This window comes from Podarcis filfolensis (assembly GCF_964270895.1).
Source record: "Podarcis filfolensis genome assembly, chromosome: 17".
NCBI lineage: Eukaryota > Metazoa > Chordata > Lepidosauria > Squamata > Lacertidae > Podarcis > Podarcis filfolensis.
Genome location: NC_139621.1, coordinates 33,272,078 through 33,289,925, shown reverse-complemented (window position 1 = coordinate 33,289,925; position 17,848 = coordinate 33,272,078). Strand labels below are relative to the sequence as shown.

At 46.4% G+C, this 17,848-nt stretch overlaps 1 protein-coding gene across 6 annotated transcripts in view; it reads right to left on the bottom strand.

Moving 5' to 3' along the window:
- The window catches only part of PRAG1 (PEAK1 related, kinase-activating pseudokinase 1), a 76,988-nt gene that overhangs the window by 35,209 nt on the left and 23,931 nt on the right, over positions 1–17,848 (bottom strand). Inside the window, exons 1-2 of one of the 6 annotated variants that reach the window (XM_083592857.1) lie at positions 16,762–17,024; positions 400–816 (exon numbers count right to left, since the gene is read on the bottom strand). In XM_083592857.1, coding sequence (XP_083448983.1) covers positions 400–735 — 336 coding nt within the window. In that variant the 5' untranslated portion in view covers positions 736–816; positions 16,762–17,024. Of the gene's footprint in view, positions 1–399; positions 817–16,090; positions 16,436–16,580; positions 17,025–17,848 lie in introns of those variants that run through there. The other 5 variants (XM_083592860.1, XM_083592859.1, XM_083592861.1 and 2 more) reach the window with 5 other exon arrangements.

The window sequence follows — 17,848 nt, the reverse complement described above, 5'->3', positions numbered from 1 at the left end:
CTGACAAGCAGTAAAATCTCAAGCCATTGACAACAGAACCTTCCTTTGCTAAATGAAGAAAAATTACAGGAATTGTGTCATAACAAATACCAGTACAGTGGTATCTCGGGTTAAGTACTTAATTCGTTCCGGAGGTCCGTTCTTAACCTGAAACCTTCTTAACCTGAAGCACCACTTTAGCTAATGGAGCCTCCTGCTGCTGCTGCGCCGCCACAGCGCGATTTCTGTTCTCATCCTAAAGCAAAGTTCTTAACCCGAGGTACTATTTCTGGGTTAGCGGAGCCTGTAACCTGAAGCGTATGTAACCTGAGGTACCACTGTACTGTTCTACGTCAAATACAATTTTTTTTACAACAGAAGAACCTTGTAAAACACACCGTGCCCCTTGTTAATCATTACCTGTGGGATGTCGGCACTCAGGTTCCCATCCGCCCACACATCGGCAAGATCCGAGTTTATCATCGTCGGTTTTACGGCAATTGTTGGCTTGGAGTAAGGCAAGGAAACTACTCCGTCATCCTCCAGAGCCGTAGGCTCAGCTTTGGCTCTGGTTCCATTCAGATCCTGCAAGAGGCCACAGCTACCTCCCAGGTCCAGGGGCGGCGCCTGCAGCTGGTGGAAGTGTCTGGGGCAGAAGCAGTTTTTGCAGGAGCCCGGCTTCCAGATGTGTTCCACAAAATCACTACACGCAGACATTTTCAATCCCACTCGCTTCACTTGGCCTGCCCTCTGCATCTTGTATGTTGAGCTTCGCTGTTCATTTTGCACTCCGTGTAGCGACTCTTAACAATTTGTCCTGTCGTGCAACTGAGCTATCTGGAAAGGAAGAACACATCGCTGCTATTAATTTTATACATGGAAATTTGAGGAAGCTCTTTCCACCATGCCACGCCTCTAAAACGTTCTGAATTTCTGCCCCTCCCCACCTTCACAAACTTAATTCTGCTTTCTGGTGTGCCCCACCCACTCAAAGAAAGCCCCATAAGCAACAGAGGAGAGTTTGCAAGTGCCTATTTGAATATGCCAGGCATCCTCCCCAACATGAACGTTCTAAGGTGCCTGAGCGCCTGTCATTAACACTATATGGGATTGAGGAAATGACAGCACCCACAGATGAAGTGTGGAGCTGCCCTGAGGATATGGGGACATTTCCATACATCCTGCAGTTACACACAGGTTCGTGGATCTGGCTGGCCACTGTGAAAACAGGAAGCTGGACTAGAAGGGCTTTTGGTCTGTTTCAGCAGGGCTCATCTTGCAATGTGCAGATATTAAAAATAACTGTAGCATGAACGCTTCCCCGTTGGGTATTGTCACACACCCTCCCTTGTCTGCTCACCTGGCTGCTCTGGCCCTAAAACAGGAACTGAGCAATTCCTTCTTTTTGCTGCTGCTTGCAGAGTTCCCATACAGATAGCTCAGTTGGTAGAGCATGAGACTCATAATCTCAGGTCAAGGGTTCAAGCCCCATGTTGGGTGAAAGATTCCTGAACTGCAGGGGTTGGACTTGATGATCCCTGTAGTCCCTTCCAAATCTAGAATTCTGTAGGACTCTTAACTGCTTCTTCTCTTGATACAGTGTCAGATAGTTCACTAAATTCCAGTAATAAGCCCTGTCCCACAGTCCCCCACGCAGATACCTGCACAGGTTTCTCAGCCTATGACATGAAAAACTGCATTATACCTTAACTAGAATGGTTGTTTGCTTACATTGCTTTTTCACAACGTATTATTTACGTGGCACAATCCATTCACGTTAATCACTTTTAAGTCCTATTGAGTTCAGTGGGAGAACCATTAAGCACACACAGCAAAGGGTCGTGCGGCACCTTAAAGACTAACAAGCCCTCGGCATAAGCTTTCGTGGACCACAGTCCATCAGCTGCATGGAACCTAAACCTAAACCGGCATTCTTAACTATGTGTATGTGTCTAACCAGTTTCCCACATTCCATCACACTCTACCATACAGGAGTATGTCCTTTATTCATAATGGGAAACCCATCACTCAAAATTCTCAAAGGAAACTACAGGAACGGCACCCAGAGCTCTGCATGCATGGGAAATCCACTTTCCCTATGAAGCCTTTGGCCTAACCTTAGGCCAAAAAAGTACACATTACAGAGAACGTGAGGCTGCCACTAAAAATGGCAGCATTTTGTTGAGGTGTCCCACCCCCTCCCCCAATCACAGGTTGTAACTAGGTAAGAAATTATAGATACTAAGGAGAGAATTCACATAACATATGGCTCCTTTTTCTTGTAACACACAGTCGGGGCTGCCCCAAGACATGTTGCTACCTGAATCAAAAAGCAAGGTAGTGCATACCTTGTTCTACGTACAAAAGCCAACCAGACTAGCAAGTGACTCTGACTACAACACCGGTGATGGGGCAGAGATTGCACTTGAGGGCAGCAGGCAAGCTTAGGGGATACAGGGCAGACTGCACGGCACTTACAGCTTTGTCCATTCTCTGCCCCTCAGCATCTTCTGCCTGAAGTGGCCACCTCACTCTGCCTAACAGTAGAGCTGGTTCTGAATAGCAATTCCCTCAGTTTTCATGCCTGTTGCATCTTCTTTGCTTCTTACCTCTCCCAACGACAAATCTCAAGCTGGAAGACCCTTAAGGACTGTTCCCAAAAAACAAAGAAAACTAAAACAGGTGTTTTGCTTCTCCACTGAGATCACTGGGACCTCCAAGCGCTTGACTTTTTCTGGACTGTGTTCAAGGTGTTCAGGTGGTTTTTTTTTTTTTACACATTCCACAGCTATGACCTTAACAATAAGTATCTAGAAATATACAATGCCTATTGTCCATCTGGAGATAAGTTTCATATATCTGGGGTATGAGATTCATTCTATGACCTGGTCACACCGCCTTTGCAAATATAGTGGAAAAGTAAAGAGCACATAGGAATGGGTTGGGCAGCGGAAGAAATAGTTTCAGCATGAATCAAACAGGAACTTGACAAACATACGTATCACTGTCTGCCACAAAAAGAAGCCAATTTCTCCATGGCTTAAAAAACATCGAGCAGTAACCAGATATATCACTAATGAGCACTATGACTACTTACACAAAGACACACTGTGTGTTAATCTCAACCCAGGCCCTTCAAGTGTCCCTATTTTCCAAGAACAGTCCTGGATTGCAGAAGCTTTCCTGGTTTCTGATTTGATCCCAGAATGTCCCGTTTTCCCTTAGGACATCCCTATTTTCATTGGAGAAATGTTGGAGGGTAATGGAATAGGCCATCTCCAGGGCATTTTTTCCAGCCAGAACTCACTGGAACTCAGTCCCTGCACCTCTCAGGTGGGTACCGTTGCCATTCTAAGAGAACAAGAGAGGTGTTCATGGTGTGTTTCTGCGCATCTTTTTCTACAAAAATAGCACTGGATGTGTTAAGTTGTGGGTGAACATATCAGACAACACAGCGATTCTTCAAACAGCTCTTGTTTATTCTCAGGCCAGAACTGAACTGAACTGAAGGGTTCAGCCAGCCTACTTATATAGAGCTCCACTAGAATGCAACAGTAACCATTTTCTGTAACTATCCAATCACTGAATGTTACTTTCAATCCCTTATTTGCATATGTGGACCTGAGTGAAAACTATCTACAGTATCCCCCCTGCTGGCCCAGGGTGAGAACTTCAGTACATAACAAGATGTCCCTATTTTCATCGGAGGAATATTGGAGGGTATGTGAGCCCTGCTAGGCCTGCAAAACCTCCATCACACCCAGCAGTTATGGTATGTTTTACGCAGACAGTAGAGCAGCCATGCTGGAGCAAAATGGACGACACTTTGCCATGTCTGTGTCCCTGCCGTAGCTCCTACTTGGACCTTTGTGCATGTATTTCCTACTTTACATAAGGTTCACAAAGACTCTGGCATTATGATTAGAGTAATAGGAACAGCAGCGATGAAACCGAAAGGATCACCTATTTTGTCAAACCAGTGCGGGAAGTGTGCCAAAGTTCCCTGTGTGGCAAATAACTGATACACAAAGTGTTCCCAGTTGCCCATTCCTCTCCAAAAAAGATTATGGTCATTCATAGTCTATGTGAATCTACCCACACAAATAGTAAAATTCATGGAAAACTCGGTGGAAAGGTCCAGCTCCCTGTTGCCATTGATGATCAATATAAAAGGTGTATTTGGTTTTTAAAAGTGGTTTCTTCTTTTTGTGAAGGGGGACAGGTAGCAAGGATGTGTGTGTTGTATGGCTATTTTTTCTGCTTCTTTCTTTCTGCCCGCTATCGGCCTTGCTCCGTGTGCTTTGCCCAAGCAAAGGACCACACTACAAAGCTAGCCTACAGCCCTAAGTTCAGTACGTATGAATTTATATTGATCTAACATGCTAAGGAACAAGCCTTCAGGAAATAATATGAATTACAAAATCAGTAAATTGATTTAACTCTGCTTCCAGTCTCCCCAAAGGGAGGAGAAAGTGGGATATGATATACATAGTAATAAATATGAGGGCAGCATAAGAAACAATTATTTTAAGATTTCATTTCACCATACAAATCCTTAAACTGGATAACAGCTGCAGCAGCCCAGTGGCCAGGTCCACATGTCACTTTTAAACCATAGTTAAATTAAATGATGGTGTAAATGTAAACGCAAGCTGTTGCTGCCAATGGAAGGGACCTCTGAAAATAGAGTCGTGGTTTCCTTCTCCCTAAATGAGTCATGTGCTGTAACCAAGATTTATTCTTCGCTTACGGCTTGTGGTTTGGTTGGAGGTAACAAATCAAAAACCAAGCCATGGTTTACGTCCTGGCAGCACAAGAGGAATGAAAAGCAGCTGCACATTCAGATTTACACCATTGTTGTTGTTGAGTCGTTTAGTCGTGTCCGACTCTTTGTGACCCCATGGACCAGAGCACGCCAGGCACTCCTGTCTTCCACTGCCTCCCACAGTTTGGTCAAACTCATGCTGGTAGCTTCGAGAACACTGTCCAACCATCTCGTCCTCTGCCGTCCCCTTCTCCTTGTGCCCTCCATCTTTCCCAACACCAGGGTCTTTTCCAGGGAGTCTTCTCTTCTCATGAGGTGGCCAAAGTACTGGAGTCTCAGCTTCAGGATCTGTCCTTCCAGTGAGCACTCAGGGCTGATTTCCTTCAGAATGGATAGGTTGGATCTTCTTGCAGTCCATGGGACTCTCAAGAGTCTCCTCCAGCACCATAATTCAAAAGCATCAATTCTTCGGCCATCAGCCTTCTTTATGGTCCAGCTCTCACTTCCATACATCACTACTGGGAAAACCATAGCTTTAACTATACGGACCTTTGTTGGCAAGGCGCTGTCTCTGCTTTTTAAGATGCTGCTTTTTAAGATTTACACCATAGTTTAGTTTAACTATGGTTTAAAATGACATGAAAACATTTTCTTATTTCCTTCCTTCCCATCATTCTCAATTCAAGAAATCATTGCTTTATTTACTGTACACTGTGTGGAAAATGCTTGTTTTTACTTAAGCTGATTATCCAATTTACCATATGTTGGGTGTGTTTCAGTCACAACTAAGAAAGAAAAACCTACAATCCAGCAAATGGGAGGTGCAGTCATTCGGTTGTGATTATTTTATGAGGAGCTCTAAAAATGTTCCATGTTTGCTTATTCCAGAACCCCTCCCCCAAATTATGGCTCTTAGTTCACGGTACAGCAGTTAATTGTTTTAGATCCCCGAATGCCGCTGCCCCTAGAAGGATCAAAATTCTCTTTTCATTCTAGTAATTGGATCAGAAAGAAGAAGACAAAAGGATTATAATGGAAAATGTTAATTGCCCTCATTTTAAAAACTAGCCACACTGCTAATCAAAAAATCTGATGATGATTAATTGAAAAATGTATTGTTACTGAATGCACAAAGAAAGAGAAGGGGCAAGAAAGAAAATAAAGGGTAATTAACATCTGTTTCAACTGAGCAATCAAACGACACAAGACAACTAAAGGATAGAGAGACAGGCAGACAGATAATTATCTATTTGGAATTAGTTCCACTCATTAGTACAATTATTCTGAAGTGGCCTGAAGCTTGACGTCTCCAATATCTATTTGGAAATAGTTTTAAAACGTAGGCCCATCTTCTAATAATACAGCATAATTAGTTGCCAACTAGGGAGCTGAAGTCCTTTCTAAGTCTTTGCCCTACAGGATACACAATATTTCCTTCTATATTAAGAAAATGAGTACCATTGTATCAGTCTCACTGAGTCTAGCACCACAATGGCCAGCAAGATGCCCATGGGAAGAAATCTCATCAAGGTAACCGAGCACAGAAAAAACTGGTTCCATGTGTCCAGAGGAAAAGCTTGATGTGCACAGCACTAATTGGCTGGAACTTGTGACGTCATGAAAAACCGAATCTCAAACAAAGATATGCTCTTCCAGGCCCACATTCCCAGACACTTGTGTCTCAGCAACATCTATGGTCATGTACGCAGAAAGGAGGATGGCGGGATCCCCAAGGACATGAAATGTGACATGAAGGATGGCAACATTACATTAACCCAGCTGTATGGGAATCCTTCGCAGACAATCGTAGTGCTTGGAGACAAGACAGTCAGGTCCAGAGGAGGAATGATCCCTGGGCAGACCACAGAGAGAAGCACCATAGTTCACCTTTAGCAGCAAAACCAGATGCCTTCAGCTACCCCAGCTACAGCTATCCCTGCTCCTGCCAACCTAGCAGTTCAAAAGCACCACAAAGTGCAAGTAGATAAATAGGTACCACTCCAGCGGGAAGGTAAACGGCATTTCCGTGCACTGCTCTGGTTCTCCAGAAGCAGCTTAGTCATGCTGGCCACATGACTCGGAAGCTGTATGCCGGCTCCCTCAGCCAATAAAGCGAGATAAGCGCCGCAACCCCAGAGTCGGCCAGGACTGGACCTAGTGCTCAGGGGTCCCTTTACCTTTACCTATCTGAAATTACAGAAAGTTAACAAATGGAAGATCAAGACAGAATGTAAACAAATGATGGTTATCAACCCACCAAGTTTTGAACATCAGCTGTCTTTGCCATAACTTCTATATTGTCCACTTCTACAACAATGGAAACAGGCAGCTGACTTTGCAAGGACCCCACGAGAAACACGCCCATTTAAGGAAAAATTCCCCTTCTAATCCTATTTCTCTCACTCTATCGCGTCCGACAGTTAAAAAAATTCATTTAATACAGGATTTACTGCAGCCTTGGAAATAAATCCTCAAAATGACATGCCAGCGAAAGTTGTTACCAGCCTACTCACACCCACACCATGTTAGTCATTTGTGCCTCAAACAGAAAAAGGAACCAACTTTTGTAAAGGTTCCCTGCCTATTTGCCTGGGGGCAATTGTTACTCACCACAGGTGACCAGCTGAATAGCAAGTTACTAAGCCAGATTTATTGCTACTCGGACCATGAATGCTGTATATCCAGTCAAATGTATTCAATTTGTCAGGAAGTTGTTTCTTTTTGTTTTCGAATGTATTTCTTATCAATTAAAAAAAAAAACCCAGCGTGCTGAGAGCAAATTTTTTTATTCTGAAAGTGTGGGCTAGAGAAAAAACTTTCAGAACCTGGATAGCTCAGTTGGTTAGAGTGTGGCGCTGATAACACCAAGGTTGCAGGTTCGATACCCATATGGGAGAGCTTCATATTCCTGCATATTTCAATTAATTGATTGTGATTTTATGTAAACTGTGTTACTTTTATTGTTGTTAGCCGCTCTGAGCCAGGCTTTGGCTGGGGAGGGTGGGATATAAATAAATAAATATTATTATTATTATTACTACAGTGGTACCTCGGGTTAAGTACTTAATTTGTTCTGGAGGTCCGTTCTTAACCTGAAACTGTTCTTAACCTGAAGCACCACTTTAGCTAATGGGGCCTCCCACTGCCGCCACACCGCCGGAGCCCGATTTCTGCTCTCATCCTGAAGCAAAGTTCTTAACCTGAAGCACTATTTCTGGGTTAGTGGAGTGTGTAACCTGAAGCGTATGTAACCTGAAGCGTATGTAACCCGAGGTACCACTGTATTATTATTATTATTATTATTATTATTATTATTATTATTATTATTATTATCGCAGGGGGTTGGACGAGATGATCCTCAGGGTCCTTTCTAACTCCACAATTCTATTATTCTATTATTCTTATTTTAACCACTGGATTAAGACTTTGGAAACCTGGGTTTGAATCTTCACACCCTCATTGAAGGTCACTGGGAAACTCTGGCTGGCATGCAACTAAGTTTTACTCAGAGCGCACCCACTGAAATTAATGAACGTCACTCAGTTGGGTTCATTTGTTTCAACAGGTCTGTTCTGAGTAAAATGTACGTTGAATGCCACCTCTTGCATTAGCCACTCTCTCAGCCTGATATCCCTCACTGGGTCCTTGTTGAGGATAAAGGAGGTGGTTGGGTACCTTGAACTCCTTTGAGGAAATGTGGGATAGAAATGTAATCAATAAGAACAGCGTTAAGAAGCAGCTTTTGCTAAGTTTGCATAGTGCTCTGCATACATTACCCTAGTATTGATAACCACTGTGTAGGATCTTGCCAGTATTGTTATACTCTGCGTGACAGGAATACACGACGGTGGCTTTGCCTGAAGCCAAGCAGTGAGTTAATGAGCGAGAGACTAAGCTGAGACATTAACAAAGTGGATAGCCTCAAGAAAGACCTGTACTCTCGCCTTCAACCCATAGCTGTCAACTGTCCCTTATTTGGTGGGAAACTCCCTTATCACAGCGCCGTGTCCCTTTGCTGTCCTGGATTGATGATGTCCCTTAAATTTCCCGGGTTTCATGCTCGCCCAGCTCGGGAGGGAAGCAGCGGCTCGGGGTCCTCCTCCGCAAGAGAGTGTGAGAGAGCGTGTGCACGAGCTGCCATGTCTCCTTCTCTCCCTTTTCCCCCTCAGGAGCGCGTTGTGAAAGACGGGTAGCAGCGGGCAGGCAGGCAGCCCCTCTCTTGCGAGACTTCCGCTGCGCTGCCAGGGGAAGCCGGAGGCGGCAGCGGTGGCCTGAGGGAGGAGGAAGAAGAGGGGATGGGGAGGGACGCAGAAGGGCGGCACTTCAGTGGCCGCAGTGGTGCCGCAACCACCTCATGCCTGGCTCATGGGTGGCGTGGGTGAGAGTCTCTCTCCCTCCCTCTCGGGTGGGGAAGGGCCAATGGAACTCAGAAGCTAAGGAAAATCCCTTATTTTGGCTGCTGATCCCTTATTTGCGAGGCTGCTGGTCCCTTATTTTCAAATCTGTAAGTTGACAGCTATGCTTCAACCTCCTTCTGCAAACTGTAATACTAGCCTGCTGGCTCCTTGGCTTGAATCATAGAATCATAGAGTTGGAAGAGACCACAAGGGCCATCGAGTCCAACCCCCTGCCAAGCAGGAAACACCATCAGAGCACTCCTGACATATGGTTGTCAAGCCTCTGCTTAAAGACCTCCAAAGAAGGAGACTCCACCACACTCCTTGGCAGCAAATTCCACTGTCGAACAGCTCTTACTGTCAGGAAGTTCTTCCTAATGTTTAGGTGGAATCTTCTTTCTTGTAGTTTGGATCCATTGCTCCGTGTCCGCTTCTCTGGAGCAGCAGAAAACAACCTTTCTCCCTCCTCTATGTGACATCCTTTTATATATTTGAACATGGCTATCATATCACCCCTTAACCTCCTCTTCTCCAGGCTAAACATGCCCAGCTCCCTTAGCCGTTCCTCATAAGGCATCGTTTCCAGGCCTTTGACCATTTTGGTTGCCCTCCTCTGGACATGTTCCAGTTTGTCAGTGTCCTTCCTGAACTGTGGTGCCCAGAACTGGACACAGTACTCCAGGTGAGGTCTGACCAGAGCAGAATACAGTGGCACTATTACTTCCCTTGATCTAGATGCTATACTCCTATTGATGCAGCCCAGAATTGCATTGGCTTTTTTAGCTGCCGCGTCACACTGTTGGCTCATGTCAAGTTTGTGGTCAACCAAGACTCCTAGATCCTTTTCACATGTACTGCTCTCAAGCCAGGTGTCACCCATCTTGTATTTGTGCCTCTCATTTTTTTTGCCCAAGTGCAATACTTTACATTTCTCCCTGTTAAAATTCATCTTGTTTGTTTTGGCCCAGTTCTCTAATCTGTCAAGGTCGTTTTGAAGTGTGATCCTGTCCTCTGGGGTGTTAGCCACCCCTCCCAGTTTGGTGTCATCTGCAAATTTGATCAGGATGCCCTTGAGTCCATCATCCAAGTCGTTGATAAAGATGTTGAATAAGACCGGGCCCAAGACAGAACCCTGTGGCACCCCAGGGTCCAATTATTAGTCCAAGGGCTACATGAATTAGTCCAAGGGCTACATGAAGTTAGGCCGCAGATTACCAATTTAGGATGCAGATTATTCCAAGGGCTACCTGAAGTCAGACAGCAGATCCCTCACACCTCAACTAGACTCATTTGTTCTATCGATTTCCATGGGATTAAAGCACAAATAACTTTGACGCCAACCTGTGGAGCTCCCCAACATACGAAATCTGGTTTCTAGCAGTACTCAGCCAGATGCTTCTAAACTGGAGTGGCTAAAACATGGGCCTCCAGATGTTGTTGGACTCCAACACCCATCGGCCATAACCAATGGTCAGGGATGGTGGAAGTTGTAGTCCATCAACATCTGGAGGGCCACAGGCAGTGTTTGAAATGAGCCAGGCGCATTGTGCCCCTGACTATCGGCAACTCGTGAGCAAGTTAAAAATGCCTGGGCACTAGGATGGCGCCTGACATCTGGAGGTGCATGCTTGGGGAATCACTGGATCTTGACCGTTTTCACACACGAATACTCCTTCCTGTAAAATTCTATCTGTTATATATATATATATATATATATATATATATATATATATAGGCCTTTGGCTTAGAATCAGTTTGATTCCCTCCCCCTCTTTATTTTTCCTTTCTCCTCCTGTGAAGAGGCTGCATCCTAATGTTTTAATGTTGTATTTTAATCTTTTTTAAGTTGTATTTTAATCAACTTGTTTTTATTATTGGTTGTTAGCCTCCCTGAGCCCGGTCTTGGCTGGGGAGGGCGGGGTATAAATAAATAAATTATTATTATTATTATTATTATTATTATTATTATTATTATTATTATATTTTATTTGCACAATCACAATGAATTTCAGGAACCAAAATGCCTTTTCTGTGCAGCCTGAAGAGGAGCAGTGAACAACAATATAGTTAACTGTTGTAGCTTGTCTTCACTTACCCCTCCCCACTGCACTGCTCACAGCTGTGAAGAATATTCCTATGATACGAATGGTCCATGCCACCATTAAGAAAAAGTAGTAGATACAGTATAGGCCAATATAAATGTGGGCTTTCCCTGGATAAAGTGACTTTTCTTCTTTAAGTTCTCCAAGTTCGTAACCTAGCTCAAGGTTGTCGTCTGAACAAGTCAGATGTTTGACGGATAAGCAATCAGCCAGTCCATTATTTGAAAAATAAGGCATTGGAGCTGTCTTGCCGAAAAATGGCAACTATACATTTCATTTTGGTGACTGTAACCTTGGGAAAGCCCAAGGTTTATCCAGGGAAAGCCCACATATATATTGGTCTATACTGTACCTACCTCTTTTTCTTAATGGTGGCATGGACCATTCATAGTTAAGGAGCCATTTGGTGTCCATCTTATATATCTGAGTTTCTAACACTGCCCACTGGCTATCCAACCCAGCTCCAGGAACTCATAAGCAGGGAATCCTCTAAACATCCTCAAATTATAACGCTCAGATATACAGCGCCTTTCTACACAAAGGTAAAGGGACCCCTGACCATTAGGTCCAGTCGTGGCCGACTCTGGGGTTGCAACGCTCATCTCGCTTTACTGGCTGAGGGAACCGGCGTACAGCTTCCGGGTCACGTGGCCAGCATGACTAAGCCGCTTCTGGCGAACCAGAGCAGCGCATGGAAACGCCGTTTACCTTCCCGCCGGAGCGGTACCTATTTATCTACTTGCACTTTGACGTGCTTTTGAACTGCTAGGTTGGCGGGAGCAGGGACTGAGCAACGGGAGCTCACCCCGTCGCGGGGATTCGAACCGCTGACCTTCTGATCAGCAAGTCCTAGGCTCTGTGGTTTAACATGGGTGGTTCCAATTAACTATGGCGGTAAATAACTACTCAGCACTTCAGCCTTCTATGCAACATTCACTATTGTATCACTTCTGGAGCAGCCACCCTGTTCAAAGTGCCATTTCATTACAATTTTCACTTTTCGTATCATTCCTAATCCCATCAGCGATGAATCACTCTTGCAGGCCCAGTAAAAATATATACACTGATTTTCTATACTGACAGCTCAGATACTGATTGCTCCCTACCCCTATCAGTGTTAATGTAACTTTTCCTGGCCGACTTACATTTTAACTGGTATCATCTTTGTGCCAAATCTGCATAATGAGGCTATTTTGGAGCTGGGGATATAATAAAATCCATGCTTTAAATGTAAATTTATGCTGAGCTTTAAAATATGGCTCATACAATGGGTAATATGCAAGGGAGATGCAAGTTACATTTTTGTTTCTTCAGTTTCATTAAAGCTTTCCTCCGGCAGAAATCCTCCAAACTGAGAATCTATTCTAAACCACCTACAAAACATATATTTATTAATAGCTATTATTCAAATTTTGAAAAGTTGGCATGAAAACAAATGAAGTTTTGCAAAGTAAATGATCAGTCAATACCACAGGTTTGGCACTATATTAGTGTGAGTACAATTCCCCCAGAAGTTTTTTTGAACAAGACCCATTGAAATCAATGAAAGCTGAACAGATGCTCGTGGTTACTCTTGTGCAACTCCATAGATTTCAATGGGCCCAGTACAGGAAAACTTCCTAAAGGATGCTCCTCAAGTTTTCTCGCCCATGGTGAGAAAAGTCACACGGTTCTACCACTGCATACAATGGAAGACACTGTATGAAGCAACAACAGCTACCGTATTTTTCGCCCTATAGGATGCACTTTTTCCCCTCCAAAAAAGAAGGGGAAATGTGTGTGCGTCCTATGGGGCAAATGCAGGCTTTCGCTGAAGCCTGGAAAGCGAGAGGGGTCGGTGCGCACCGACCCCTCTCGCTCTCCAGGCTTCAGGAAGCTCTCCCCAAGCCTTGGGAGCCCGTCGGGCTCCCGGATAGCAACCTGCATCTCGAAGCCTGGGGCGCGTTGCCCCAGACCTGGTTTGGAGGCTGGCGGCGGGGAGAAGTGCGCTTTTCCCTGCCGCCAGCCCCACAAGCTCGGGGGACAGCGGGGAGGCGGAGCGCCGCCATCCCGCTGTTCCCCGACCTGGTTTGGGCTTCAGGCAGATATCCACAAGCCGTGGGAGCCCGGCAGGAAGTCGTGCCGGTCTCCCAAGGCTTGTGGAGAGCTGCCTGTTCTGGGGGGGGGGGGGGAATAATTTTTTTCTTTATTCCCCCCCCCAAAAAAACTAAGTGCGTCCTATGGGCCGGTGCACCCTATGGGGTGAAAAATACGGTACATAAATCCTAAGAGTTCTGCCTATGAATATCAAGCCAACACATTATATTTCCAGGTATGTTACCAGAATACACCTTCAAGGAATGTCAGTCAAGTTGGATGCATTTTTGTCACTGTAAATAATTTACAATTAGTGATCCCATGTTTTATATTTTCAGCAATTATTATTATTATTATTATTATTATTATTATTATTATTATTAATTTATTTACTTATACCCTGCCCATCTGGCTGGGTTTCCCCAGCCACTCTGGGTGGCTTCCAACAAAATATTAAAATACAATAGTCCATCAAACATTAAAAGCTTCCCCAAACAGGGCTGCCTTCAGATGTCTTCTAAAAGTCTGGTAGTTGTTTTTCTCTTTGACATCTGGTGGGAGGGCGTTCCACAGCGCGGGTGCCACTACCGAGAAGGCCCTCTGCCTGCAGAAACATTTAAATTATTATTTATCACTGCAAGTACCGTATTTTTCGCCCCATAGGACGCACCGGCCCATAGGACGCATCAAGTTTTTTGGGGGGGAAATAAAGGAAAAAAAATTTATTTCCCCCCCAGGCGCTTGTGGTGCCGGCAGCGGGGAGAAGCGCTCTTCTCCCCGCCGCCCGCCTTCAGACCAGGTCCGGGGACAGCGGGGAGACGCGCTGCGCCTCCCAGCTGTCCCCAGAGCTTGCGGGGCAGGCAGCGGGGAGAAGCGCTCTTCTCCCTGCCGCCCGCCCTCAGACCAGGTCCAGGGACAGCGGGGAGACGCGCTGCGCCTCCCCACTGTCCCCAGAGCTTGCGGGGCTGGCGGCGGGGTCTCCCCGCCGTCAGCCTCCAAACCACTTCGGGAGACAGCGGGATGGCGGCGTTCCGCCTCCCTCTGTCCCCCGACCTTGTGGGGCTGGCGCTGGGGCTCTCCCCTCTCACTCTGCAGGCTTTAGCGAAAGCCTGCATTCGCCCTATAGGACGCACACACATTTCCCCTTCATTTTTGGAGGGGAAAAAGTGCGTCCTATAGAGCGAAAAATACGGTAATAACTGCAATTATGTCCCAGTGAAATCAACTAAGTCCCACTGATTTCAAAGAGGCTGAAGCAGGACCAACTTTATTTGGATCAGTTCCACAATGTAGGAAATTAGCAGCGCAGTTCTCTGTACGGTTTATCCAGAAATAAGTCCCCCTGTGTTCAGTGAGGATTGCCGTCTAAAGTGCAGAAGCAAGCTGCAGTCAATTATCCAGGTATCATCTGAATCCTAACACATTGGGGTAAAATCCATCTTAAGCAAATATCCATGGGGGATTTAAGAACCTGCTGAACTCTCCGTATCTTCCGGCATCTTTAGCTCAGTTGGTAAGAGCATGGCGCTGATAACGCCAAGGTTGCAGGTTCAACTCCCATTTGGGACAGCTGTATATTCCTGAATTGCAGGGGATTGGACAAGATGATCCTTAGGGTTCCTTCCAACCCTATGATTCTATGCTACGGAATCAATGGAATCCAAGTGTAGTTAAGCTTCAGTTGGATCATGCCCACTGATCACAATCACAGCCGGGGGGCGGGGGAGGGTATTCCCTGGGATCACTGCACTGACTTCAAAACACTCTGGTGGAATCTGCACACATATAAAAAAAGTTGTGAAAATGCTTTTTTTAAAAAAAGGTTTGAAAAAAAAAGATTGAATTTCTCATAGCTCACCAGCGCCATCTAGTGTCACATTTGTATAACGCACTTTACAACACACTTAAAACGTTTCATTTGCAGCTGTATAGCTGAGTCCTCTGTATAAGATCAGTAACACCAGATTTGCAGCTTGTGATTCCCCCGCCTAAATGCAGCCCGCTAGGCGTGCCCTGTGGCCTGTCAAGTATTTGACCCTCCTCCCCCTTATTGCAGTCTCAGACAGGTAGCAATAACAGGTGTATCATGCCCCTACAGGAAATCCACGCACGGTGGGCTCTATTTGCCTTTCTGGGGCACACACTTAGTAAAGGCTTGACAAAACATTAATAATATGGTTCTCTGGTAATTAATAAACACTAACAATGTTTGTACTCGCAGTTGTAAAATGTTAGGCAGCACTAGCTGAAGAGTCAAGGAAACTGGCAACTTTAAAAGGGAACTGTGATCCAGTAACACGTCCACCCAGAAATAAAACCTATTGAGTTCAATGGGACTTCCTTCCAGGGCATTGAGATGGGGTTGCAGTCTAAAAACACCAAGGGAAACAAACCAACTAACACTTGTATATTCTGCAATCCTGCAACAGGCAGATGGGAAAGGATCAGGAACAACTGCCAAGTTGAAAGAAACGTGGAATATGGTTATTGCACCATATCTAATTACAGTCTGGACTTTCACAGCTTTTCCGTAAAACCCTCTCTCGTCTTTTATACAGCTTATGAGGAATCTGGTTTTTAAAGCACAGGATATTGGAAAGATCAAGGTCCAGTCAGACGTCTGGGCAGCGCTACTAGAGCTTTTTTTCCCCCTTTGCTTTTTAGCAAGCCATGTGCTTCGGAGGAAATACGTTCGCCCCGCTCACCCAAGGGAAACCTCGCCCCTGGAACAGCCGAACCACGCCAACCTTGTAACGTTGCAGGGAACTTACTGGCAAGAAATGCCCGGCCAACCATCTGCTCTGCCGGGCACGTTTCACGAAACGCAGCGCACTGCATTCAGTTCAATGCAACCCCCTGGAAGCCTTTAACAAAAGCCTACTTTGCTTACTGTTGTTCGGCGCTCGCCACGTGAACCTCGGGAGAGAGAGAAACAGCTGCGGGGGTGGGGAACACGCAACACGTGTGTATAAGCGTCGCGGAGCAAACCACCCACGCAAAATGCACGGAGAGAAAACCTCGAAGTCCTGCGGGACTTTTCCAGGAAAGGCGCAAGGAAGCGAGGGGCGCATGGCCTTTTCTGCTGGGCGAAGCGACTCCCCGCTTCCCATGAGCTCTCTCGGCCTCGGATGGGAGCCCCCCCCCCCAGGCCGATCACACACACACACACACAACACACAAACCAGGCTGCAGGGGAAAGTTTTGCCCTGCGCCTCGCGCTGCAAGCTCTCCCGCAGCGCAAAAGGAAGCGCGCGCGCCTACCTGCTTGCGAATCAATGGGCAAATGTCACTTTGGGGAGCAGCGGCGAGGAGGAAACTCCGCTTCCCCCTTTTGCGGCGCCGCAGCCCGGACCCCGCAGCTGCTGGGGCTGCAAACCCAGCAATGAATGGAAGAGGCGAGGAGGAGGATGGCGGCGGCGGCGGCGAGGAAGGAAACTCTTACCTCCCAGACTCCCGGCTGCAGCGCCATCAAACAAGCCTTCCTAGCGTGCCAAAGGGGGACCTCCCTTCTCCACCGGCTGAGCAAGGATCGCCGCCCGGGCAAAGCCGAGGGTGTGTGTGTTTTGTGCAAGCGAAGGAGGATTTCCCGGCTGCAGGGAGCAGCGGCAGCTCCTCTTCCTGCCGCAAAATCGCCCCTCCTCTCGCAGCCCGCCTCCCTCCCCCCTCCCCAAACATCCCGCTGCCCGGAGCAGGGAGAGATTTCTGCATGCAATGATATACATGCCGAGGGCCGCCTTTGCATTTCAGGAACTCGGACGGGAGGCGCCTCGCTGCATTTCTGTTGCCATCTGAGCGTTTCCTTCTTCCCCCCTCCTGCCAGGGTCTCGGTTAATCCCCTCCTCGCCTTTCTCGGCCTCGCCACAGGTGCTTCCCGACCTCTCTTCACACCCAATTCGCTTTTTCTTAAATTTCACCCCGCAGGTGCACCACAGCAAGGTACGACACCCCCCCACTATCATTCATTTTCTCCACCACACACACTTTCTGCAGCCCCTCTTTTCCCTTGCCCCCTTTTCTCTCTGCACCCCCTTTTTAGATCCCTTTCCCCAGCGCACCCTGTCACCCCATAACTCATCCTCCTCTGCACCCTCCTTCCCCATTTTCCCCTCTTGAGCACTCCCCCCCCCCCCGCGTTTCCTCCTTGCTCAGTTTGCAAGCAACAGAACACAAGGGTTTCATTCTCCCAACAACTCTTAAATAGCACAGTGAGGAAGTCTCAGGACCAAAGGAGACCTCTCCTTTTCTTTAAAATAATAGAATCATAGAATTTGAGTTGAGTTGAAAGGGACCCTCAGGGTCATCCAGTCCAACCCCTGCAATGCAGGAATGTCAGCAAAAGCATCTCTGACAGGCAAGGAAGGAGAGGCCACAACCGCCTGAGAGAAACAGTTCCACTGCTGTGAACAGTTCTTCCTGATGTTAAGTGGGGATCTCCTTTCTTGTAATTTCAAGAAAATTGTAGCATCCTTAATCTAGATTGGGCCATTGAATTGGCTCCTATGCTTGGTGGTTTTCCCTTTCTGAATACT